At 42.2% G+C, this 25461-nt stretch overlaps 2 protein-coding genes across 2 annotated transcripts; both read right to left on the bottom strand.

The window, feature by feature from the left end:
* Nucleotides 1-606: 606 nt before the first annotated feature.
* Nucleotides 607-1555, bottom strand: LOC107510240 (melanoma-associated antigen B3-like). The gene is given in 2 exon segments (XM_036227261.1): nt 607-1383; nt 1385-1555. Coding segments are annotated over 2 exon segments (948 nt in total).
* A 7116-nt stretch (nt 1556-8671) lies between these two features.
* LOC107505731 (melanoma-associated antigen B2-like) lies at nt 8672-10341 on the bottom strand. Its single transcript, XM_016136018.2, has one exon. It carries the CDS (start codon nt 10182-10184, stop codon nt 9153-9155), a length of 1032 nt encoding a protein of 343 aa, XP_015991504.2. The 5' UTR covers nt 10185-10341; the 3' UTR covers nt 8672-9152.
* Between the last annotated feature and the right edge of the window lie 15120 nt (nt 10342-25461).

The raw sequence follows: 25461 nt of genomic DNA, 5'->3' as shown, positions 1-25461 counted from the left end.
TGAGCACAGGGTCTAATACTTTATGGTTTAATTCTACAATCTTGAAGTAGCCAAGAACATGCTGTAAGTTACAACTTTATAAAACACAGAATAAAAGGCATTGGGAAGCCCAATATTTGCAATCTTAACATTTTTTTTCCCCTCGATGTCTTCATTCCCTATATTGTACTGCTTTATTTCTTCACAGTTCAAGAAAATGCATATGCCGATGCCGTGTTATCCGGCTCCAGATTACTAAGGAAGACGGACGTTTTCCACATTTGTTTTAGGGAACAGGAAAACTCTTCAACCTGAGAAACAACCATGTGTGTGACCCATATATTTCATTATGTTAGAACATAATACTAGATTAACCTTCATGTAGAACTTACTCCACTGAAAAGGAGCATGACGTAACAACAGAGATCAATCTCCAAAGCACCCACACAGAACGGGAACCCAAGGGTGCCACCCACTCACGCGCTCACACTCAGCTCGCCATTCCTTGGACCGCTGAGTGCTCTTTGCAAGCAGAAAGTGAAGAATCCGCGCCGACTTCACTAGGTGTCGGAGGCCCTGCTGCGTCCTGCTCTGAATCATTCGCTGCCACGGCTTTGGGGTCAGCCCTTAGTGGACTGTGGCCTGGATTCTCTCTTCCTCATGGTGCAAAGCCTCTTTGTACCAGGATGCGAAGGCACTGGGGACCGTATGATTGATCATGGCGAAAAGCCCCAGGACCCTCGTATTGCTGGTCTCACCGTGGGCTCTCAGACCCCTCAGGAACTCGTAGCATGCAGGATCACTGTGGGGCACCTGGTACTTAAGCTTCACCAGATCTTGGGTGATGAGCTTCTTGGGCTCCCCAAAGATAAAGTGTCTTTTTCTGGCATACACCTTCGTCTTATTCGGAAAATCCCAGATGGCCTCCTCAGTGGTGCATTTGCCGTTCATGAAGATGAGGCCCAGGAGACTCATCAGGAGACAGGTCTTGGGGAATCTGCTGGCACGGCTCACCCACCCACTGTTGGGGAGATCCATTTTGTCGACGGGGATATAGGAATGCTGCGTAGCATCAACTTCCATTAGGTCAACGCCATATACCACCTCCATGCTGAAAGATGCTCTTCGGAGGACGTCAAAGAAAAGATGTTTGTACTTTCTCCTGACAGTCTTCATCACATCTGCTTTCCTAGCTGGCCTTTTCATTATGTACATCTGCATCAGGGAGAGCACCAACATACCCGTCATCTTGCGTACAGGATCTTGTGGAGACGGCACTCTGGAAGGTGGGGCCCGGGAGGAACGTTGCTTCCTCTCCATTGTGCAGTTGGCGCCTGGGGATGGTGTTGTGTGAGAAAAACCCTCAGACCTGGTGATGGTCGATCGGGCTCTCTGAGGCACCTTGCCGGGGGCTACGTGACCTAGCAGTAGGCTTTCCGTGCACAATGGCTCCCAAAGGAGGACGTGGAGAGGAGGGGAGTGCTTTCCCCTTGGCAGCAGGGAGAACCTGGGACGCACCGTGGGTCTGGTGGCCTTTTTCACGGATGCGCAGCTTTCTCTTCCAACCCGGAAGCATGATGACTGTGGAAAGGGCAGCAGGCAGGAGTGTGGGTAGGACAGCAGATGTTCTCGGTATGAGAGGAGAGAGGATGAGGGGGTGTGAGCACCTTCATGAGGTATATGCCACCACGCCCTTAAGAAGGCCACCTCTGCAGTTGTCCTTGAGGACAGTGCTCTAGGAAGCCACAGGGGTCCTGGTCCGATGGACCTGTCCTCTGAGAAATGGATGGAAATCCTGAAAGTGATCCTCAGGCCTCAGCCAGCCAGTCCTACTTGGTGCTTAACAGGGGTGACAGCAACAGCAAGCAGCATATTCCTTGAGGAGCCCCGTGTCCTCTATGGTGTGGGGGTCTTCTCAGTTCACATTCGATACCATCATAGGCGTTTGGCAAGGCCTGGGCGCCCTCCTCTGTGCTACTCTAAATTTACACCTCGAATGTAGGTCCTCATCTTCTTGGATCTTCAGGGGCACCTCAAACCACAGTCCCTGCCAGGGGGCACCCACTGCTGACAGATCCTTGGGAATCACTGTCCTGGGCTCCTCAGGCCTCATTCTGCGTCCTCGGCTTCACTCTAGGTAAGGCATGGGATAGCCCCATCTGCTGATCAGACAACCCTGTAATCAACAAAGGCTGTCAGGAACACGTTACCATAAAAATAAAAGAGGGTTCACCTACACCTGACTTCCATGCCCCGTCCCCCTCCGTGCTTCAAGGAAGGACTGGGGACTCTCCTTTGTCTCCTCTGGCTGTGGGGTGATTGGGTTCATCGGTCTTTCTGCACGGTCCACACCCTGACTTCTGTGAAGCCCCGGGATGCCTCCTCCCACAGAATTCAGGCCGCTCAATGAGTCTATCACCCTCTCCAGTCTCAGACACTCCAGACAGAAATAACATGGCGGGGTGTGGGTGGTGTGGGTGGGTGGTCCAGCCTGACTGATATCCGGGGTTCTCTAAGCCATCCTTCAGGGTCCTCATTTGCTATCTATGAGAGCACGGGTCTCCTTCCTCTGTTGACCTGAACCCCCAGCCTCCACACAAGGCCTTCCCTCCCTGTAGTTCAACGTGGATGTCAGGGCCTGCCAAATATGACTGCCCCTGCCTGGAGACTCCCAGAACTGAGAGTAGGGGTGCTGTTTTGTGTTGCTGTCTTTCATGTGGGGAGAGCCTGTCATTGGCACACAGGTCCCGCTCTTTGAGTCTCCTTAGGGCCATTGCCTTGATCAGAAGATTCAGAGCTAATGTCTCAGACCAAAGCTTTCTTCCCGGAGACTATGCAGACAGACCTTAGCGAGAGATCTCCGAGAGACCTTCTGCATCGGGTCTCAGGGGCGGGACGTTGTTGAGCAACCTTAGGTATGTGGACGTGCTTGGTCCAGTCCGCCCACAATCACATCCTCACCTTGAGTTCAGACCGCAGGTGGGACGCCAGCCTGCTCTGAACCAAAGCTCTGGAAAAGTCCGAGCTCCTAGACTCTGAAGCCAACGTCCTCATCAATCACATCTTGTAGCAGTTGTGAGAAAGACCTGGCAACACTTATGGGCGGTCCCTATGGCCTACCAATCAGGGTGGTTCATTGTGGGACCCCATCGGTGAGGACTCGGTGGTCTCAAGACCCTCGCTCGGGGTCCTCACTCAGGATCCTCGGTCAGAGCCTGGGACTCCTCCCCTGACTGACCCGAGCGCGCCAGGCCCCACAGGAATCCTTCACTGTCCTGAGTCCTCAGGGATGCAGTCAGGACGCTGGGCTTGCGAAGACATCTGCCTGGGGCCTTGCATGCCCAACGAGTGGGACGGGACTTTGTGGGGCTCCCTCTGTGTGGGAGAGATCCTGTGCAAGGGAGGGATCACCTCCTTGGCCTGGGTGTCCGCACCCTGACTCCTGTTATGGCCACGAATTCTCGCACTGCAGAAGTGGGACCCGAGTCTGTCAGATGAGGGCCTTTCCTCGCTGAGGTCAACCGGGCAGAAATGCGGCAGCTTAGCACCCTCATAGCTGCGTCTGGAACCTTTTGCAGCCGAGGGGAGGATCGGGGATCTTTAAAAGCCCCTCATTTGTGGGACGAGCGATTCCTTGTTTCGTCCCTCCGGATCCTCACCTCACTCATGGTCAGTGTAGGGCCTCCACCCTCCTTCACATGAGCTTCCTCTGCTCCCACCGAGGTCCGTCCCACTCTGAGACCTCCCAGGTGGAAGTTCGCGTGAGCCACATTAGGGCCGCGATGTTTGGGTCCTGACACGGTGACGGCAGAATTGTGTCTCTATGGAATACCACTGTTCTGGAGTCAGTGTTCCCCACATTCCTCGTTCGGGGTCCTCAACTTGCTATGTCCCCAACCCAGGATTCCTTCTCCTGACCCGAGGACACTGCCCTGAGGCCAAGGCTTTCCCCTCGCCGAGAAGTCTGGGTGTCCAAGAGTGGATGCAGCCTCTAACTTCTCATTGCTTGGAATTTATTTTGCTTAATGACAAAGAAACGTGAATGAAGGGACACAAGGTTGCCTTCAGGCCTCGGGGAATTGAAGAGCGTGGGCTTTAGACTAAGTCAAATCAAGGGTCTGGTTCCATCCCTGTCACTACCCACCCATGTGATCTTTGGCAGATTATTAAACACTGTGAGCAAGCTTCAGGCTCTTTACTCTGAACCTCCTTATTTGAGGAGCCCTGTCCGTTCGACTTCTGGAAGGTGAGTAGGACATGTAATGCGCCTGCTGCAGTGTCTGCCATGTATCACATTCGTCCGTTCTGATGCCTGGTAGCCGCACGTTAAAATGAAAGGCTTTACTTCCCTTAGACCTGGTATGATGGGGTGAGGGGGAGCCTCACCCGATAGCCCTGCCCTGACCTTTCTCCAGCTTATATCAACGGGCTGGACCCGACTCTCTCCTGTACTCTCTATTCGGTGTTGGTCAGATCCCTCAGTCCTGACTCAAGCTTCCCGATTTGACACCTTTCATGGCTCAAGACTCCCCACTTTCTTGCCTTTAAGCCTGTCCAGTAAGTAGTAAGAGCCACACCACCTGTGGTCCAGCAGGAAGAATTTGGGATGGCCTTATGTGGCCATAGCTGCTCACAGTCTCACAAGAATGAAAGGTGCGGCAGGTATGTTCAGGCACTGTAAAAGATGGTTCCTCTCAGGGATCCAACTCAAGTGCTATATTGACATCTGGGCAGGTGTAGGACATCGAAATGCCACCATCGGATAGTGATGACATCGAAATGCCACTGTCAGATCGAAACCTTCACTTCCCTGTCACTTATTCCTGAGTGGGAAGAGATGGGCCCCTCTGGCAGACATCTCTGCATTTGGTCCCCTAGAACCGGCAGTGGGGAAGTTTCATTTTGCCCACAGATGATGTGGGTGGCATTCCCACTCTTTACTGTCCTCACCCTGTTTCCTGGCACAAACTGCAAATATTCTATCCTGACTTGAGACCTACCCCTTCACGCTAAGGACCCCAATTTCCTGAAAATGTTGAGGAAGAGGTGACGTTTCCTCATCTGATGAGGTGGAGGGTCCTTTCCCCCTTCTGAGTCCTTACCGTGGGTCCTGGCACAAGCTGGAAATCCTCCTTCTGCTGACACAGGCTGCCCTCTTTGAAGATGTGCCGCACATCCATGAGATGTTCTGGGAGAAGGTGATTATGACTCATCAAGTCACCAAGACTAGGTGACATGGTCTCAATTCTGACTACGGGGACAGGGCCTAAGTGGCCCTCTTCTCCATGACTTTGTCATCCTATTGACTGCCGTCGGGAACCAGGTACCTTCCTTTGCTGAATCGAGCTTCGCCCATCAGTCCAAGGACTTGAAGTCTCAGAGACCATTCCTTTTCTGGAAAGGAGAGCTAGTCGTGGCCTGAGCTCTGCCTGTGATCTGGCAAGGGCAACTGCAAAGCAGGACATTTCGTGGACATGTCTGTTCTGGAGTAGCCCATTGCCTCATCTCTCATAGATTATTTTTCCCTTGACACTCTCAGGCCTGGATTCTACCCTCTGCTGAAAAGTCAGCCTGGAAAACACAATCTCACCTTTTTGAAACCCTGCAGGCAGAATTCAAGTCGGACTCAAACCTGTCAGCTCTTGCCTGGGCCTCCCATGGGAACGGCAGATGAGTGGTTAGGTATGGCCTGTCAGCTGTGGTGGACTGGTACCCATGCAGGGTCTCCTCTTGGTCTCTGCATCATTGCTGGGACTACACTGTCTGCTGATCTGAGACTAGAGCCTTCACACAAAATCCTCACCTTCCGTGGACATCAACCGAAAGTCACCGTTCGACATAAGTGGTCAGGCAGGGCTGTTCTGAACCTCACAGGGCTGACAACTGGGACGAAGACTTTATGGGGGGCTACTCTTCTGGCTGGGTCCTTCCACCTTCCTCATTCAGGTTCACCAATGTCATTTCTATGAGAGCCTGAGTCTCCTCCTCTACTTATCTGAGAACTCTGGCCTGAGACCAAGGCTCTCACGCCCCTGAAAAGCCTGTTGAAGAAGGGATGGGATGCTCAGCATCAAAGCTGTGTTTGAGACTGCATGTGAGTTCAATGTGACCCATCTCCCTGTGACCCTCCCACCCCCAATATTCTGAGGAGTTGGTCTCCCAATCCTCTCGTAGCAACCCTCATCTAGGTGCCCATCTCTTGGATTAAAGGTTTCCTGGTAAATTCCACATCTCTTCAGACTCTTGAGAAGGTACCACTCTGCAACCCGTACAGACCATGGGTCCCTCTCCAGGAGTAATCCGAGATGGGGAAACGGTAGCACAGGGCCAGAGCCCAGGTCACTTGGTGTGTTGTCCGGGGTGGGAAATACATTGACTATTACTTGTCTATATCAGCCCGATGAAGAGGCTCACGTAACTTCTGTTCTGATAGATTTACATTCAAAAGTGGAGAGATCGTCCAGGAGGACTTTGAGAGCACCTGATCTTTTAGTTTATCAGACATTGCAAATGTAGACGATCAAAGAGTCACGGAATCTGTCCCTTGCATTGATTTACATACAATAACAGTACACCCAATCCCAGAAAGTGCAGAGAGCCCCATATTAGAGGAACCCAGAGAGGATCACAAGACATGTCATATTTAAAGTGCCAAATGTTAAAAACAAAGGGAGGAGCTTACAAGCAGCAAGAGAAAAGCAGTTAGTTATGTACAAAGGAGCTCCCATGCACTGATTTCTGCTGATTTCTCTACAGAAACTCTGCAGGCAGAAGGGACTGGCAGGACATATTCAAGGTGATGGAAAGCAGAGACCCGCAACCAACACTCCTCTACCCAGCAAACGTATCATTTAGAATCAAAGGACAGACAAGAGTTTCCCAGACAAGGAAGAGACAAAGGAGTTCATCACCACCTTGCCACAATTACAAGAAATGTTAAAAGGATGAAGAAGAAACAGAAGATGGAGGAGGAGGAGGAGGAGGACATGAAGGGGGTGGAAAGAGTAGAAAGGAGAAGGAATGAAAAGAAAAGAGAAGAAAGAAGGAAGCAGAAAGTGGAGGAAAAATAATAAATATGTGAATAGTAAAATAGCAATAAGTACATACCCGTCGATATTTACTCTAAGTGTTAAGAGATTTAATGCTCCAGTGAAAAGACATAGAATGGCTCAATGGATAGGAAAACAAGGCCCTCGCATATGCTGCCTACAAGAGACTCACTTCGGATTGAAGGACACCCACAGACTGAAGGTAAAGAAATGAGAAAGGATAGGTCACCAACATGGAAATGAAAAGAAAAAAAAAGGCTGGGTAGCAATGCTTAGATCAGACAAAAGAGACATTCAAAGAAAGGCTATCACAAGAGACTAAGAATGACCCAGTAATCCCATCTCTGGGTAGTTATCCCAAGAAACCGAAAACACTACTTCGAAGGGACATGTGAGTCCACATGTTCATTATTTACAGTTTTCGAGACATGGAGGCAACCTCAGTGTCCATTAATAAATGCCTAAAGAAAGGAGAGCTGGTGCATAGATATAATAGAATATTAATGACTCAGCCAGAAACGAGATTGAAATTTGTCATCTACAACAACATGGATGGTCCTAGAGTAGAGGAAGTCAGAGAAGTACGAATGCCGCAAGATTTCACTTACACGTGAAATCTACACACCAAAACAAATCAACAAAACAGAATCAAACTCGTAGATACAGAGAACCTATTGATGGTTGCCAGATGGGAGGGGGACACGGTGATGGGTGAAAAGAGGAAGGGATGAAGAGGTACAAACTGATAAGTTACATAATAGTCGTGGGGATGTAATGAACAGCATGGGGAATATAGTCAGTAATATTTTAATAACTATGTATGGTCGGATGGGTACTGGATTTAGAGGGAAGATCAGTTCCTTAGTTATATAAATGTCTGGTCACAGTGTTGTATACCTTAAACTAATATAATATTGCATACAAAGTGTAACTGAAAAAAATTTTAAAAATCATTAGAAAAAAGAAATAAGAGTCACAGATCGTGTCTCACGGTGGTAGAGTAGAATAGTGGGCTTACCGTAACTAAGACCAGCTGTGTAGATTGATCCTTGCCATTTACTAGCCCCACGACATTTGGCACATTACAAACTCTAAGTCTATGAGACAGGCTGTCCACTGTCCAGCAAGTCTAATTGGCCCTGTCTTCTGAGACTGGTAGCATATATGCGATATAGAGAAAGCCTCTGTCACTGTGCCTGTCTTATATTGAGACATTAGGCAATAGTAAACATTTCTATGAAAATCTTTGCCTCAGAGATTACCATTCATGCAGCTGGAATTTTTCTTTTCTTTTTCCTTTTCTTCCTTTTTTCTTCTCTTAATTCCAAGGCATGTCCTGAAATATGCAGTGATCTTGGGTGGGGGGACCTCCCAGTGGGCCAAAATGCCCCTTAACAATGAAAGCTCAATAAGCCGCACTCTCTAAACCCTCTTTACTCTCCTTTTTACCTGCTCCTTAAGAAGTAGAGCAGACCTCACCCTCTTTTGAAAGGATACTTCCTCCTAGCCTGTATAACTCTTCAGGCAAGGGCTGGGCCTTCTTAGACTGAACACCCCCAGGGCACTCACGGAGACTTCCAAAGAGCTGATGATCCATTAATGACTGTGTAAAAAAAAAGCCATGAACAAAGAGGTACAGGCACAATGCTTTATATTCTCAAACATGCTTGACAAACATTAGCAATCCCAGGTAACGTCTTTTAAATGTGTAAAAAAAGACAAAATGGAGTAAGGCAATGCATAGCAAACCACCTCTTTCTCTCTCTCTCTGTATATTAATATATCTTTCTATTTTCTGATCCCAAAACTTTTTTTTGTGGAGTTATTTATATTTCCAAGGATACTGCTATCCTAACGACATGTTATCTTGTTCTACATCGCAAAAGCAATTTTATGGTTTATCAGTGCATATTTCAAAACCAAAATCTTACTCCTAATCCTGACACGTGGCAAGGAACGTGTGATCTGTGTCACTCACAACTTAAATTCTGAATGTACATAAACTTTCTGTTGAAAAGAACACCATTTGAAAATGCAAAAAAAGACAAAATACACATTTGTAGATAATAGAAACACAGCTTAACAGGCCTTTCTAACCAGAATGTGAGGAATCCACCTCAGAGCTCACTCGGGGGGAGGGCAGCAGCTGGACGTGGCCCTGGAGCCCGCTCTGGCTTTGTCAGTAGCACCAGCCGTGGTTGCTACAGTGGCCCGGGCTCTCTCCCGCTCGTCTCTCAAAACCTCTTCATAATGGGGTGGGAACTCAGTGGGGAAGGTATCATTGACCTTGCATAAAAAGTCCAGGACTTTCACCTTGGTGGTTTCAGCTTGGGCTCTTGGGCCCCACAGGAACTCGAAGCGTGGAGGATCACTGCCGGGCACCTGCCGGTACTCCAGGTACTTTTCCTGCACCAAATCTTGGGTGATAATGTGCCTGGGCTCCCCCAAGATGTAGTGTGTCTCTTCATCATAGACACCCAAAATATTCAGGAGTTCCCAGATCTCCTCCTCAGAGGCGCGGTTGCCATTCAAGAAGATCAAACCCAGGAGGGGCATCAGAATCACTTTTGTAGGAAATCTCAAGGCATTGCTCATACTCCCATCCCTGCCCTCATCCAGCTTGCAGACAAGGGAATAGGAGTGACTGTTGGGCTTGGCTTCCTTCAATTCTAAGCCAAAGACAAGATCCATGCGCTCAGAGGCTTTCTTGAGGATCTCAGGGAAGTGCTCCCTGTACCTCTTGTGGATGACTTTCAGCATGTCTCCCTTCTTAATGGGCTCATTCGTTTTGTACTTACACAGCAGGAAGTGCACCAACATACCGGTCTTCCTAGAGAGAAGGTCGTGGCCCGAGCTCTGACCGGACGGTGTGGCCTGGGACTTTCTACTCTTCTGAACATGGCTCTTGGCACGTACATCAGATCTTTTGCACGAAACACCCGCAGCGGCACTGGTGGGAGCTGGGACACTTGCAGGTGCCTGGAGACTGCCAGCAGCAGAAGAGCTCGAGGCACCATCCCCAGTAACAGGAGGGGAGGAGGCAGTGGCCTCTTCCTCTGCTGTGGCTTCCTGAGCACTCTTAAGACCTTGGGCCTCAGCTCTGTTCTGGCGGCGCTTCTCCCGAGCACGGAGCTTACTCTTCTGACCACGAGGCATGGTGGCTGTGGTCCCGGACAGCAGACAGGACTGTGGCCCGGTGGGCAGGTGATTTCGCACCTGCTGGATAGAGAATGACCTGAGGTGAGCACCTCCGACAGGGAGGATCGCCCTTGACTTCACTGAAGGCCTCCTTTACAGGTTACCCTGTGGGCACTGCTCTGGGAACCCACAAGGCTCCTGTTCTCCTGGCTAGTCGTCCCCTGACAATCCCCTACGTGAACCATAGAACCCATCGTGAGAGCCTCACGCTGTCTCCTACGCACCCAGCCCTGGGTTCAGTCCGGTGACAGCAGGCGCTGGCAGTGGGGGCCCCTGTGTCTGCCCTGTGCGGTCGTCTGTGTTCATCTTCTGTATTATCCTGTCAACACTGGGCAGGAACTGGGTACGCTCACCTCTACCACTCTGATATTGACACCTCAAAGATTAAACGGACCTAGTTATACAAATGAAATACGGACGCCTCAATCTACCTCCCAATTTGGGACACACTGTGCTGACAGCTGAGCAGGATCCTTTCTGTCCTGAGTGCATCTGGATCCTCAGAGTCAGTCAAGCTCCTCACCGTGGGTCCTTGGCAGGCTTGGCAGCACTCCTCTTTCAAAGACCGGTGTGGCTGCCTTCACACTAAGGACTTGACCTCCCGCAGTCCTGATATGAAGATAGGGGCATGCTCACCCTGAAGGCCCTTCCCCGACATTCCTTGGGCTGATTTCAAAGGGTTGGGATACATCTTTGATGTCCCCTCTGTTCAGGGTTGTTGGGTAACCTTGAGTCCTTACTCAGATTCTTCAACGTGGGTGCAGGTACAGAACTCCTCATGGTAAGAGCCAACCACTCTCAGTCCCAATAGGAGACAGTGAAGCGGACCTTATCTGACCAAGTCTGGTTTCCCAAATGTGGGAGCTGCTGCAAGCAGGTGGAGGCCCTACGGCAGGCGGTCCCACGCAGGATCCCAACTCAGGGTCAAACCTGGACTCTGACAGGTTCTAAGATTTCTCCATCTGCTCCGTGGGAACACACCGCTCAGACCAAGACCTCCACTTCCCTGTACCTCGAGTGGGGACTGAGGGGCACTAATGACTGGCACATGTATTTTTGAGGTCCACCAGTGCCGAAAACAGAGAAAATTCACCGTGGCCCCCTTGATACGGTTCTGGCCAGTCTGTCCCCTTACTGTCCCTTCGGAGATCCGAAGCACCTGTCATGGAAGTCTCATCTTGAATCCCATGTGCTCTCCTTGGGTTTTCTCAGGTGACAGCAAAGTCTGGTAGTGGTGACCCCTGTGTTCTACTCTTTGTGGTCCTTTGACTTCATTTCCTGTATTATCCTGACAACACCGAGAAGTTCCTGGGCAACCTCCCCCTGCCACTGTCCAATTTCACCTCTAAGCTCCAAGGTACCCAGGAATACAAATGAAAGGCGGTAGCCTTAGTTCACCTCCTTGTCATGGGACACCCAGTGTTGAGGGCTGATGGGATCCTTTCTGTCCTGTTTGCGTTCGCATCCTCAGTTGTTAGTGAAGCTGTTCAATGTGTGTCTTTTTAAGCCTTGGCAGCACTCCCATTTTGCTGATTAGTGTGGCTGCCAAGCAGAAACCATATGAGAAGACTGAACAGAGATTCTTGGCTTATGTTTTTTCCAAATGTTTTTGGTGAAAGTGTGGTGGCCCTTGGAGAGGACAAGAATACAGTCCAGGAACATTTTTAAAACAAAATTTCACCTTTAGTGCCTATATTGATGATATCTAAAGTGCAATGGTATCTCTTTAGGAAGTGACATGAAATATCACCTCTTCAGTTACTTTCCCAAAATTTCAGTTTAGAGTCAATAGCACTCAATCGCATCCAAAAAAAAAAAAACTTGCTTCATATGCTTGGTCACTGGGAGATACAATCTAAATGTCATGCTAAATATAGATCACCCTAAATATCCCAAAGAATGACTTCAGTAGGGCTACTGAAAGGAAAGTAGATGCATATTTTCTCAGTCCCCAAACCTTCACAGGGGAAAAATAGACTAGAGCCAGCCAGCTATAGGAAATCTAATCAGAAAAGTGTGAGTACCAGGTCAGTGTTCAGCCTCAGTGGAGAATGAGAGTGTTTGGAACTATAGGGGGAAATTCCATCTTATAAACTGGCTTTACATAGTGGAAGTGGAGAAAGAATGTCATAAGGTGGAAGCTACGCAAGTACCTACAATTCCTCCAAGTGGTACATGGTATTGCAGTTTTTAAATAACCTAATCCTGGCTCCTTTTGATGTTGAGCTTATTCATATTCTTTCTGCTATTCTTATAATGATTCATACAGAAACTGGAGCAAACCATGTTCCTGCAGAGGACATACATAGTAGATTTAACTGGGAAAGACAAAGGCCAGGAATGGACACAGAGTCTTAGAGCAATGACCCAGAGATGCCTGTAGAAGTCCATTTTAGGTGAAAACGCACACCCTTTTCCTCTTTACAGTTCAAATAAAATTTAAAACTAAAGCAATTTCTTAGGCAAAGCTACAACACAAACCCAGCCTTTATCTTGTGATTTGGATTTAAGGTATACAGACAATTAGACGTCAATTTGATCAAGTTACTTTCTTAAATGCTATATTTCAAAGCATTTTCAAATAAAAGAGAAATAAGATGTTGGTTCAAGATAGATGACATTTAAAAAAACAGCATATGAGTAATATAGTTAGAGCTATATTTATTGAATATCTTGGATAATTTTAGTATTTATTAGTGTCTTCATCTTCCAGTGGAACAAAACTCATGAATGTCAGTAATACAGTGTTTTAATCATGTACTGGCTAATTAATAAAGACATTAAATATAATCATTTCTGAAACCTGTGACTCTGGCACATATTTTAGCAATGCCTCTCCAATGGAATTTTAGTGTTTTAATATTTCCTTCTATGATAATTTCATATGCGTATGATTTAAAAATATCATAAAATCATTCATCAGGGAATTGGAGCAGGGCTTTGTGACTTCTAAAAATCTGTTGAGTTGAAAACATATCTTTAGAGTAGCCATTGATATTGGGAGACAACTCCAGGTTTTTTAACAAAGTGCTACAACATTCCATTCTCTCATTATAGAGCAAGAAACCCACAACAAAAAAACATCTAAGTTGATGGTTAATAGATAATCATTTTTCAAAGTGCCAGTTTTGTCTTAGAGACTCATTCTTATGTTTTTTCTAATGAATTTTTTCCTTGTCATTACAAAAGGCTATTCAAAAATATTAATGTTTAATGTTTAAAATGATCATTGTAGAAATTCAAGAAAATAGGAAAATCACAAAGAAAACTAAACAATAACAATATAAATCTCTACTACTCAGAAACATCTGCTGTTATCAAACTATTTTTTTTTTACTTGTCATTAGGCAATTTTGGAAGACTGAAAAAAAATCTCAGCTTGGCATACACAAATCACCTAGTGAACAATGGCAGAATCCTACCACCTAGTTACTTCTTTTCATTTTGCAGATGGGTAAAGAAACTCAGCCCCAAGAAAAGAATGCCGCTCCTTAAATTATTCCTCCCTACTTTTCTTCATTTAATGATTACATGTTTGAATACTGCAGGGCTTTGCTTAAGCTGTTGACAGTAATTTTTCTTCTAAAAAAGGAACCCTAGGGAGAAAATAGCTTAAAAATTGCATAAAATATTCAAAGAGAAAGAATAAAAGAAACAAAATCCATCATCAGGATTTGAACTTCAGGCTTTGTCAGTGATTGACAGAGAACACCTAATGCAGAATGTAATTTTTCTCCAGACTTCAACATCTCTTAATTACACAATGACTAAGTGGCCTACATTTTTTAGATATTTATTTAGAGTTGGATTTGATATGACACTTGTGACTGAAAACTTGGGGTCTAGATCAAGTGTCTGTGATCTAGAGAGATGGAGGTTTTAAGTTCTGGATTACATCAAATATGTATCCAAGCCCAAATTGGTAGTAGAACTGAGACATCCCTGGCTTTCAGTTCCTGACTGAAGGTGAACACACAGGTAAGCTATTTGGAGAACAAAATGGAGTCTACACTAAGAGCCATGAAAACGATTTTCCTTGATGACAAAAAACATCAAGTATTCAAAATTTAGAAAAATTTCAAGCAATTAACAAAATATACAAGAGATATTACAATATAATTTAGTAAATAGATGATATCAAAATTAAGAGAGCTCTGTTTTTCTGGCTTTATTGAAATAGACAATCAGTTGCTCATATTTACATTGTACAATTCAATGATTTTTTTATTATAGTTAGTATACAATAATATATTATTTTAAGTTGTACAGCATAATGATTAGAGATCTATATAGATCACAAAGTGATCACCCTACTAAATCTAGTGCACCTCTTCCTCCCACATATTTATTACAATATTATTAACTATTTTTCTTATGCTACACTTTATACCTCCATATCTATATGGTAACTATCCATTTGTACTTCTTAATCCCTTTGCCCATTTTCTCTGTGCCCCCTCATGCCTTCCCATCTAGTATCCCTCAAAATATTCTTTGTACCTATGAGTTTATTTCAACTTTTGTTGTTGTTGTTGATTTTGTTCGATTCAATATGTACGTGAAATCATGCAATATTTGTCTTTCTATATCTGACTTATTTCATTCAGCACAATACCCTCCAGGGCCATCAAGGCAATATCTTTTTCCATCTCCTTCCTTTTAGTCTCTGTGTGTCTTTTAATCTGAAGCTAGTCTCTTGTAGGCCACATAAATAGGGGTTTTGTTTTCTTATCCATTCAGCCACTCTCTCTTTTGGTTGGAACACTTAATTCTTTTCCATTTGAGATACTTGTTGATAGGAATGTAGTTATTACCATTCTTTATTCCTGTTTTTGATACATGTTTTTTTCTTCTTAAAGAAGTCCCTCTAACATTTCCTGGAATACTGGCTTGGTGTTGATAAATTCCTTTGACTCATTTTTGTCTGGGAAGCTCTTTATCTGTCCTTCAACTCTAAATGATAGCTTTGCTGGATAAAGTATTCTTAGTTGTAGATCCTGGGTTTTCATCATGTTGAATATTTTGTGCCAGGTCCTTCTTTCCTGCATAGTTTCTTTTGAGAAATCAGCTGCCAGTGTTATGGGTGCTCCCTTATAGGAAATTGCTTTTCTCTGACTGATTTTAAGATCCTCTCTTTGTCTTTAACCTTTGGCATTTTAATTATGATATGTCTTGGTGTGGGCCTCTTTGGACTCATCTCTTTTTGGGACTCTCTGAGCTTCCCGGGGTTGTATGTCTATTTCCTTCACCAGGTGAGGGAAGTTTTCCACCATTATTTCTTCAAATAGCTCTTTGACATCTTGTTTTCCCTCAGGTATCCCTATGACATGGATATTTTTACATTTAATTGTGTCCCATAGGATCCTTAAATTATTATTATAGTCTTGGCTTCTTTTTTCATGCTGTTCTGATTGGGTGTTTTTGCCTTCCCCATCTTCTATATCAGTGGTTCTATCCTCTTTATTCACTTTGTTGATTCCTTCTAATATTGTCTTCATCTCAGAAGATGCATTCTTTATTTCTGACTAGTTCCCTTTTATAATTTTCATTTCCATTTTTAGTTTTTTTTGTCTCTTTGTTAAAGTTTTCACTGAGTTCATCTACACTTCCCCTGAGTTCATTGAGCCTCTTTACAAGCAGTGTTTTGAACTCTGCATCTGTTAGATTGCTTGATTCCATTACTCGTGGATCTCTGTTCTATTCTATCATATGGTTTCTGCTTATTTGTCTTCCTATTTTGTCTGCCTTTCTATGTCTGTTTTTATGTATTAATCAAAGCTTCTAAGTCTCTTGGTCTTATTAGCATGGTGTTGTGTAGTAGGTGTCCAGCAGCACAGCCTAAAAGGGGTTCAGGTGTGGGTGAATTTGAGCCCCAGCCTGTGCCCCTCTGGGGCTACCTGTTAAGATTCATCAAGCAATTCACAGATGCTATGCTTATAATTGCCTCAAAAAGCCACACCAGAAACGGAGGCCAGCTGCCACCAGTGTGAGTCTTGGTGCTGCTCAGCAGGGAGCACCTGACTCACTGAGGCTATGCCTGGATGTGGCTCGGGTTGCTCCTTCAGTTGGGGAGGCAGAGTTTCTGGGAGTCCTCTGGCCAGAGCAACCTCTGTTATCCAATTTTATGATATCTCATCTATGGGGGGTGCTGTGTGCTGTGTATGGGTACTGGAATGGAGGAGGGTGCAACAGAGGATCAACAGATACCTCAGGCACTTCTGCGCAGGAGAGAGCCTCACCTCCACCCCTCAATCTGACAACTCAGTGTTTCCCTGTAAGTCCCTGGTGCCCTCCAAGCAACTGACCTGGTGCTGGTGCTCAGAGAGAGCAAGCAGGTGCATCATCGTAAAAGTCTGCTTGTCGACATGGCCCCTTTAAGAGGCATCTATAGCTGTCGCTGCTGCAGTCTCTGTCTCACTCAGCCTCTCAGACCTGGCAGCCTTGCATGTTTGCCCCCTCCTGCCTTCTACTGTTGCAGGGTGATTAAGTATTTCTCTCCCTAGCTGTAGAGCTTCTGTTCATCTAGACCACAGGAGACTGCTTGCTGTTTGTGCTGTGTTTCTGTCGCAACTTTGATGTGGTTACAAGAGGGGTGAACAAAGCCTCTATCATCTATGCCATTTTCCCCCAACTCCAATGGAGCTCTGTTTTAACTGAAGTGCTGTTTAGATTAAAGGAGATCTTTGTTAAATTCAGAGTCCTTTCACATGTCTGGAGTACAGAATCATGCTGCAGAGAGTCCCAGAAATAATGTTGGGGACAAGGGGATTTGCATGTGTTGGAAGGAGTGGGATGAGAAATGGGAACACTTGAAATGGGCAAAATGACAGGGCACTGGGGAAGTGGTAGGTTCTTTAGCATTAGCTGTTGGAAAGCAATGGACAGTAAAAGTTGTGAGTTGGTTCCATTCTCCCTTGGTAATCAAAATCACTTGGGGAATTTATTGAGGATACTGATTTCCAGGCCCACTGAAACTCCTGAATTAAGAGGGTCTTGTAATCTAGATTTAAAAAAGAAATCTCAAGAAATTCTAAGAAGTCAATTTTGAAGTCACACTGTTACCTCATTACCACACTGATGTCTTATTAGCATTTCATTAAGAAGTACTAAACTATTGGAAATTAAGGTTTCTCCAAAAGAAAAAAGTGTTTTCCATTTAAATTCAAACATACTGATCAGAAGCCCATAGTTATTTTGGAACTCTATGAAAATTTTTGGTGATCATTTTCAACTGGCAAGTTTTCAAACTTCGGTAATGAACATTTTTTAGCTAGCTGTAGACATTTATTAAAATAGAGGCCTCAAACTGTCCAACTTGTGTCATTATAAATAAAATAAAAATGGCTCAAAATGTTACTTGAAAACTTGCTGAGACACTATTAATATTTAGAATTTTTTGGTAGCTAAAAACAGGTTTTAGGTCACATATAATATTTTTTTCCATTCCTTTTAAAGAATTCTTCATATATTTATTAACCTCTTTTCACTTCTATACTTATTATTTTCTTTATAGCCTTATACTGACAGTTGAAAGTGGTTATGAGAATAGGTTACATTTCAGTTGTTACTTAATTGCTCAATACCCATTTTCCTTTTCCTTCAAATGAATTTCTAAGAGGAGTACAGATTTTACTTCTTTTTTACTCAGAAAATTCAAAGTTAATATTTGAAATGTAGTAGACTCTCAGTGATGACTTACTCAATGGATATTTTTAAAACGTTGAATTTTTTCAGTTGAGAAAATTATGTATATCTGTTTTGTTCAATACAGTAGTCATTAGCCACATGTGGCTATTTAAATTTAAATGAATCAAAATTAAATAAAAATAAAAATTCAGTTCTTTAGCTGCTCTATCCATGTTTCAAATGTTCAGTAGTCATATGTAGCTCCCATATTAGACAGCAGAGATATAGAACATTTCCATCAATATAGAAAACTTTATTGTACAATGCTGACCTATACAAATTCTTCCCTTTTATCCCTCGCTCCTTTTCTCCCTCTCTTCCTCTGCATAGACAATCATGTCATTAGCAAACAAAGACAGTTTTATTCCCTTCTTCCCTATCCTATCCGTATACATTTTATTTCCCTTTCTTTTCTTGTTTTATTGCATTAGGTAGGTGTTCTGGTAAATTTTGATAAGGAGTGATGAGAGGGAACATCTTTGCCTTGTTCCTAATCTTAGGAGGAAAGTATCTAGTTTCTCACCATTAAGAATGGTTGTTAGTTGTCACTATGTTGTATAACTGAAACTAATATAATATTGTATGTCAACTATAATTGAAAAATAAACTTAAAAAAAGAATGATGTTAGTTGTACTTTTTTTTTGTAGATATCCTTTATCAAGTTGAAGAAAGTTCCCCTCTATTCCTAGTTGACTGAGGTATATTATCGTGAATGGGTGTTGCATCTTGGCACCTGCAAGCGAAGAAGAGAGCTCTCACCAGAAACTGAACACTGCCAGACCCTTGATCTTGGACTTCCCTGCCTCTAAAACTGATCAAATTCACTTCTGTTTTTTAAGCTACTTAGTCTATGATATTTTGTTGTGGCAGTCCTAGCAGACTAAGACAGTTTTATGTTGACTAATGTAACTGGGTTCATTGAGAAGGTTGAGTTTGGTGGAATCTAAAGATATAGTGGCTGTAGGGTTTCCATTTACTGTCTTCTCTCATGCCAGTGGGAGCTGCCTTTCCAGTACAGCAATATGATCTTACGAAGATTCTATAGCTTTTTGGCCACTTTTGGTTATTAAAATTTAGTTCAAATCAAAGTATAAATTTCAAAGTTGTTTTAAATCTCATCTCTTTCCTTACCCTCAGATCAGACTTGAGTGGCAGTCTTATTTGGTTTGTGCTGTGAAGTGTGGGCAGGGTTTGGCTCTCAGACACCTCTTTCTCTTCTCTAAAATTCATCCACTCTGTAGCTATTCTTGCTTCCCTGATTAATGTTGAAAAGCTGAAGATGCCCTCTGTGTGGCAGTGCCCAAATACTTACCTGTTATTAGATACACATGTACATTGGACACACATGTAGGTTTTTCATGAGTCTTCAAGAAACTTCTCTATCATGTTGTTCCTTGATAGGAGAGGCCCCCATGTAGTAGAACATCCTATAGCCTCCTGTTACTGAGGTGCCTCACCTGATAGAAAGCTTCCTTGATTGGACTATTAGAGAAATTGCTGTAGCCAGGTAATCTTGGTAGTGACCATTGGAAGCTCACACATTTTTTTCTGATGCCAAAAGGAGGGAATTCAGACGGCTCTGCTGTCTCCCTCTCTTCAATCATCCATGTGCGTTTAATACTATTCTTCCTACTCAGATTAGTATAAAGTGAAATCCTAAATGGTATTTAAGATTTTGATTTATGACAAAAGAGGAAATCTTTTGAAATAAAGAAGACTTCATGAAACAAGGACCAGTTGGCTGTGTGAACTCATTTTTATAAATACTACCTTATCGTCTAATTCTTAAATTGTTATTTAACTTCCATAAGATGAATATTTTACTTCATTTATTCGACAAATACTTATCAAGCACCCAAGGTGTACTAGGCACATAAATAAAAATATCAAGAAGGGTGGCTCTGTAGTGTAGTGGTTGGCATGTCTGCTTTACACGCAGAAAGTACTGGGTTTGTGCCCCAGGTGTAACCATGAACCATGCCCTGGGTGCACCCTGTGAGCATGTGGGAGGAGACACCCTGCCTTCAGAGATCCAGTTCTTAAGGGGAAATGGCAACATCTATAGGTCAGGGGTAGAAGTGGAGGGGGGAAGAATTAAAGAGGGGCCAAAATATGTGCAGAATTGCCCCTCTCCTCAAGGTATCTAAGGAGAACTAAGATACATAAATATTTTAATATCAAGGTAAAAGATGACGGATGACATAAGAGAGTGTTATGAGAATTCAAAGAGAAGAAATCTCTATTTTCACTTATGCAGGGAAGACTTCATAGAGAACAATACATTTCATCTAGTAGAGGTTATTATATTCAGACAAAGAAAGGATATTCTAGGTTACAAAACAAAAACTTATTAACAAAAGCACAGAAATGAAAAAAAACACTAGAAATTGTTGGAGGAAAGATATATATTTTAGGGTAATCCGTATTTATTTTTTTCTAATTGACCAAATGCTTGCTATACATGTCTAGCCACCACGAGAAATACAAAGAATTATAACACGTAATCTCACCCTACAAGGAGCTTAAATTTTATCCTTTTCCTTCCCTGATTTGTTATGTAGCAAAAGTAATTGACACCAAAGAGCCTAATTTGATTACACTTTATTATTCAGTTACTTGCACTGTTAGTGTTCTCCTGACCCTTGTCGTTAAGAAAATGTATGAATAACTTCTGACATAATGTTAACCTGAGTCGTTACTATTGGAACAGACTTTCCAAAAAGTTTTATTTTGACTCTTTTATCATTGAGAACCAAAAATGACTTTCTGAATTTCTAATTGGCATGTTCTTTCTCCATGATTTCCATCGAGACACCTAGGTCACTTCTGAGAACACTTTGGTATGCTATAAGCTGTGGCAAAGTGATTCCTAGTAGCAGTGGCTACTTTTATCAAGTATACATGTATGCTTCCTAGTAGCAGTGGCTACTTTTATCAAGTATACATGTATGCTTTATACAGATTTTCATAATGAACTGCTGATCAAACTGTTATTCCCATTTTGAAAATGAAAATAAACTATGCTTAAGAAAATAGGTAAAACAAAGCCTCATTTATTACATGGATTTTAATTTTAGCAAGATCTCTAACATCAGCTGTTAGTTTAATTGGTTAAACCTTTCCTGTTGGTTACCATGGACAAGAAACATTTAAAGGAATATCAAGGCAGAGAGGCTTGGAACAAGCCATTCTTCAGCAGAGGGTAACCCGTCCTATTTAACGTGCTACCTGTAGATGTCACTATACCCTTACAATTCTTCTCAGTGACCACCTCCTCCACCTCCCCCACCCCCAACCATCAGAGTTACAGGAATGAATATTTGAAGGGATGTTGAATTTCTGTTTTCTAAACAGAATTGAAAGGTGAGATTTCCTAGAAGATAAAATATAAAATTGCAAATCAGGCAGTAACACACACACACACAAATCAGAAGGAATCCTTTCAAAGGTAGATAATTACATTTGCCACCTTTGTTTCATTAGTCAATTTGGTAATCTTTCAGGTTAGAAACAAGATTCAACTAAGAATATAGCTATTACCTCTTCTGTCTTCTTTATTTATAAATGATCTGTAAAATCTTAGCCTCAAAATAAACAAAATCGTGTTTCAACAACTGTTTTCTTATAAAATCTTAGCAGGATTTGAATAAAATGGATTTCTTATTTTTTAAAAATGTGAAAATGATGCTTCCATGGGTTAATTAATAGCAGAAGAAATATAAACAAATATGCCTGGTTTTAAGAATAGGTTTTTACTTTGACAACTTTTTGCCTGTTAACTGAAATTGACCAAAGCTCAAAAACTAGGCATGAGTGATTTGTTGTCTTCTCTTCATTCAACTAATTGTGTGACATAGCAGTTAACAGACAATATGGAATGTTGCATAAAACACTCATGATAGCAGTATAGGAACTTCAAGGGAGCTGAGAGCTCAATTACAATACCTGTAGAATATGAATATTAGAAGAGTAGAAAATCAATGGGCATGGGTGCTAAGGTTTTGACATTTTTCCTTCTTGCACTTGGCTGCCAAACACTGGGCCTATTTTTCTATTTATTGGGCAGTCATTCCCTTTTCATTAATATGGGTCTAGGAATCACTATACCACAGCTTGTAGCATACCAAAGTGTTCTCAGAAGTGACCTAGGTGTCTTATGAGGCCTAAAAGGATATCCTTAACCTAACTGTTAAAGACAGATCTCCTCCAATGAGAGAAACACAGCTAGAGCTGAAGCAGTAAATAATCTCAGCTTTTCAAAGGCAGAGAGAGTTGGAGAAAGGGAGCTCCAGTTAATTAAACTCAGCTTTTCAGGTAAAAAAGTACATGTCCCGGTTATCCTCTGAGTGATGCTGATTGCCAAAGGGCAGGTTCAAAAAAAAAAAACTCCACTGGATCAACAGGAGGATTACAAACTCATATCCTTCTACACATAGGCCCAGAAGAGAAAAAACATCAAATAAGTCACATAGTTGAAAGGATCATGAGTGAAAAAGTAGGAAAATATATACAAAGTAAGGTATATAGAACTAGAATGTCTGGAATAAACTCTATAAATGAGTATGAATTTGGGCAAAAGTCAATAACATCAAGGCATGATTGAGGCATAATTGAAGCCAGGGATCGCTACTGTCAATGCTATTAAGGACTTGCATTGTACCTATTTGTAAATATGCTTCATACTCATTGTTAGACAGTAATCTCTTAGAGGGCTAAAACGGAGTCTCATTTATCTTGGTTCCTTCATGTAGCACCTAATAATCATCTGGCACCTAGTAGATTCTCATAAAAATTTTTGTTTATTAAATAAATTAATGAAACAAAAGTTATACATTGGAAAAACAAATAGGATGTGGACAGTTTTTGGATGCTGTCAATGAAAAAAAAATAGGATCTCAAAAAGTAGTTTTAATATTTTAATTTGGAAATAGTGAAAATGCTGGTGCTACTGTCAGATACTTGGGATATAGAAGGGAGATTCAATTTGTAAACGAGAGATTCATTTCCTTTGAGGATATGTGAAGATGGTCCATAGTAAGTGGAGGAATATATAGTCAACTGGGCTTTAAATCTGAGTGGCTGGAAATATGTTAGGAAAGAGGCTGGAGAGACGTATTTGAGATTCCTTGGTGGAAAGAACACATTTAAATCTTCAAAATGAATGAACTACCTGAGGAAATATGTATAACATATTATATATATATATAAAGAAGGTCAAGAACTAAAGATTTTGAGATGTCTAGAGTCAACAGATGGGAGAGAAAAAGGGGAATCAGAGCCAACTGGAGAGAGAATGGTGTCATATTAGCTGAGGAAAGAAAATTATCAAAAAGGCAACTATGCTACAAGCATTAACAACATATAATAAAGGAATTTAGATGGATAAATAAAAAATAGCAAGCAACAAACCCCTTTGCTAATTTTTTCCAAGAGGTCTTTAGTTGCCTAAAAGAGCTGCTTTACTATGATATAGTATACTTATAAGTTAGATTTTTTTTTGACAGTTCCCCAGGAAGGAGTTTGCAGTTGGAGGGTGAGTTGGATAAATGGTAAGAAAATGGTAGTCAGAGTGTGTAAAACAAAAATCTCTTAACGAATTGATTTTGTATGATCAAGGTACATGGAATCATTTTTTTTTTCATTCTATAAGTCCTTTGCCTTCTCCATGGATGACTGAACTAGAACTGAAGCTAGATTAATTTCATATGGGGATGGATGAGAGAAGGAAGATATAGCATTAAAACATGAATCTATGATATTTATATTAAGATAAAACAAACAAACAAACACTTATTTAGCTTAAAAATTTTTATATCTTGTTTTCCATGTGGGCAAGGAGTATGGGCCACTCAGAGTCTTTTGAAAACTATGCTCCCCCCACCCCAGGGGAAGATGCACATTCACACTGAAATTTATCTGAAATGATAGAAGGCCTATGCATCCTTTCCAAAGATCCCAGTGTAAGAATCCCTAAATTAGCAAACAGCTTGCAAATTCATCGACTTGACTGTTCAAATGAGAAGACTATTATAGGAATCAGGAGTCCCGAGTTTTAGTTTCACGTCTCCCAGTTTAGCTGAGTTACCATGAAAAGACACTATGATCTCTTTAGAGGACAATTTTCTTTTTTACAAAATGAGGTTATGAGTCTGAAATCATCTCTTAGGTCCCTTCTTAATAAACATATTATATGCCATGTTTCTACTTAAAAAGCCAATAAAGAATATTATCACCAAATTAATCCTCTATTACATTTCTTCTCGCAAAAAGCACCTAGCCATTTTACAGATTGAGATACACATTTCAATTTATGCTTACCAGATATTTAGAAGAAAGGTGCTAACTGAATTTTAAACCTGCATGTGAACAGTAACTGCTCCTAAATAACTCTTAGTCTCAGTGCAACTTTTGGATCTTTCCTTATTTTTCCACTAACTTTGAACTTTCTTTTACAGGAAATACCCTAGCAGCTTGGAATACTATCATAGCAGGCCCCTTTCACCAGGGGAATGATTTAACTCTTTGGGAAAGTTAGACCATTGTTTCCTTTGAACATATTGAAGTCCTGCAAAGCAAGAATTGAAAGAAGTGAAACAGCTCTCTTCACAGAAAGCAAGAGCTTAGTAAAAGGAAGAGTGGCAGGGTCAAATGAAGGTGCTCAAGATTATAGAGAAAGAGAGAAGGAGATGAAGGCTCAGGAGTGAAAAAGGAATGAAAAAAGGAAAAGTTAGCTGAATTTCTGCTCAATCTGATATTGTTCCATGAGTATATCTAGAGTGGCTTCTTAAGAATGAATACAAGGCAAGTTTGTCTCCACTTGAGGGTATCAAATCTCCAGACTTTTGAAATTCACTTCTTGATTATTTTGGAGGAAAATATGTGTTATCTGTTTGTTCTTGACCTAAATTTCCCCTTTAGAATTATTAAACAAAAAATTTAGTAAGGCATTTGTCTTTCAGACTCTTTTATAGAACCTTATAAAAAGGCATATGGGAGTAAATATAGCTTATGAAACTTAGAGGGACAGGGTGATTATCTGAATAGCTATTTTCTATGATGGGAGTATTTAAGTTATTAGACTTACTCCTAACATGCAGCCAGAATTTTTAGACTATATTTCAAAAAATGGAAAAATGTTTGAATATATGAAAGTCAACAGCAGAATACTTTTATTACTAAATATTCTTTAGAAAGTCCATCAAGAACTACATAACAAAGGATTCAGAAATCCTAAGGCATGAAGTCAAACTGCATTAGAGAACCAGCTCTGCACTCCTGCACTGCTACTTGATTTTAAAACTTGTCATAATTGCTTGCAAAAGGCTGAGGCAGCAGTCATCTAATGGCACTGCAGGGACAGAAAATAATAATCTTCTAGATTATTTTTTTAAAGCCAAACATTACCAGAATTGGATCCAACAAGTGTTTAAAAGCTCATGTTGTTTTTTTAAGGTTATTTACTTTTTATTTTTTGCAATGTCATTCCATATATAAGCGAGAGAAACACTAACAGTCGTAGCAAGAAGTTTACAATTAAGTATTTGAACA

This window comes from Rousettus aegyptiacus, unplaced genomic scaffold (genome assembly GCF_014176215.1).
Source record: "Rousettus aegyptiacus isolate mRouAeg1 unplaced genomic scaffold, mRouAeg1.p scaffold_m13_p_9, whole genome shotgun sequence".
In the NCBI taxonomy this organism is placed as follows: Eukaryota; Metazoa; Chordata; class Mammalia; order Chiroptera; family Pteropodidae; genus Rousettus; species Rousettus aegyptiacus.
Note: the sequence above shows the minus strand (reverse complement) of the source record. Positions and strands in the feature narration are given on the sequence as shown.

Coding starts and splice junctions, on each gene's coding strand:
- LOC107505731 (XM_016136018.2), bottom strand. CDS start 10,184: ATGCCTCGTGGTCAGAAGAGTAAGCTCCGTGCTCGGGAGAAGCGCCGC.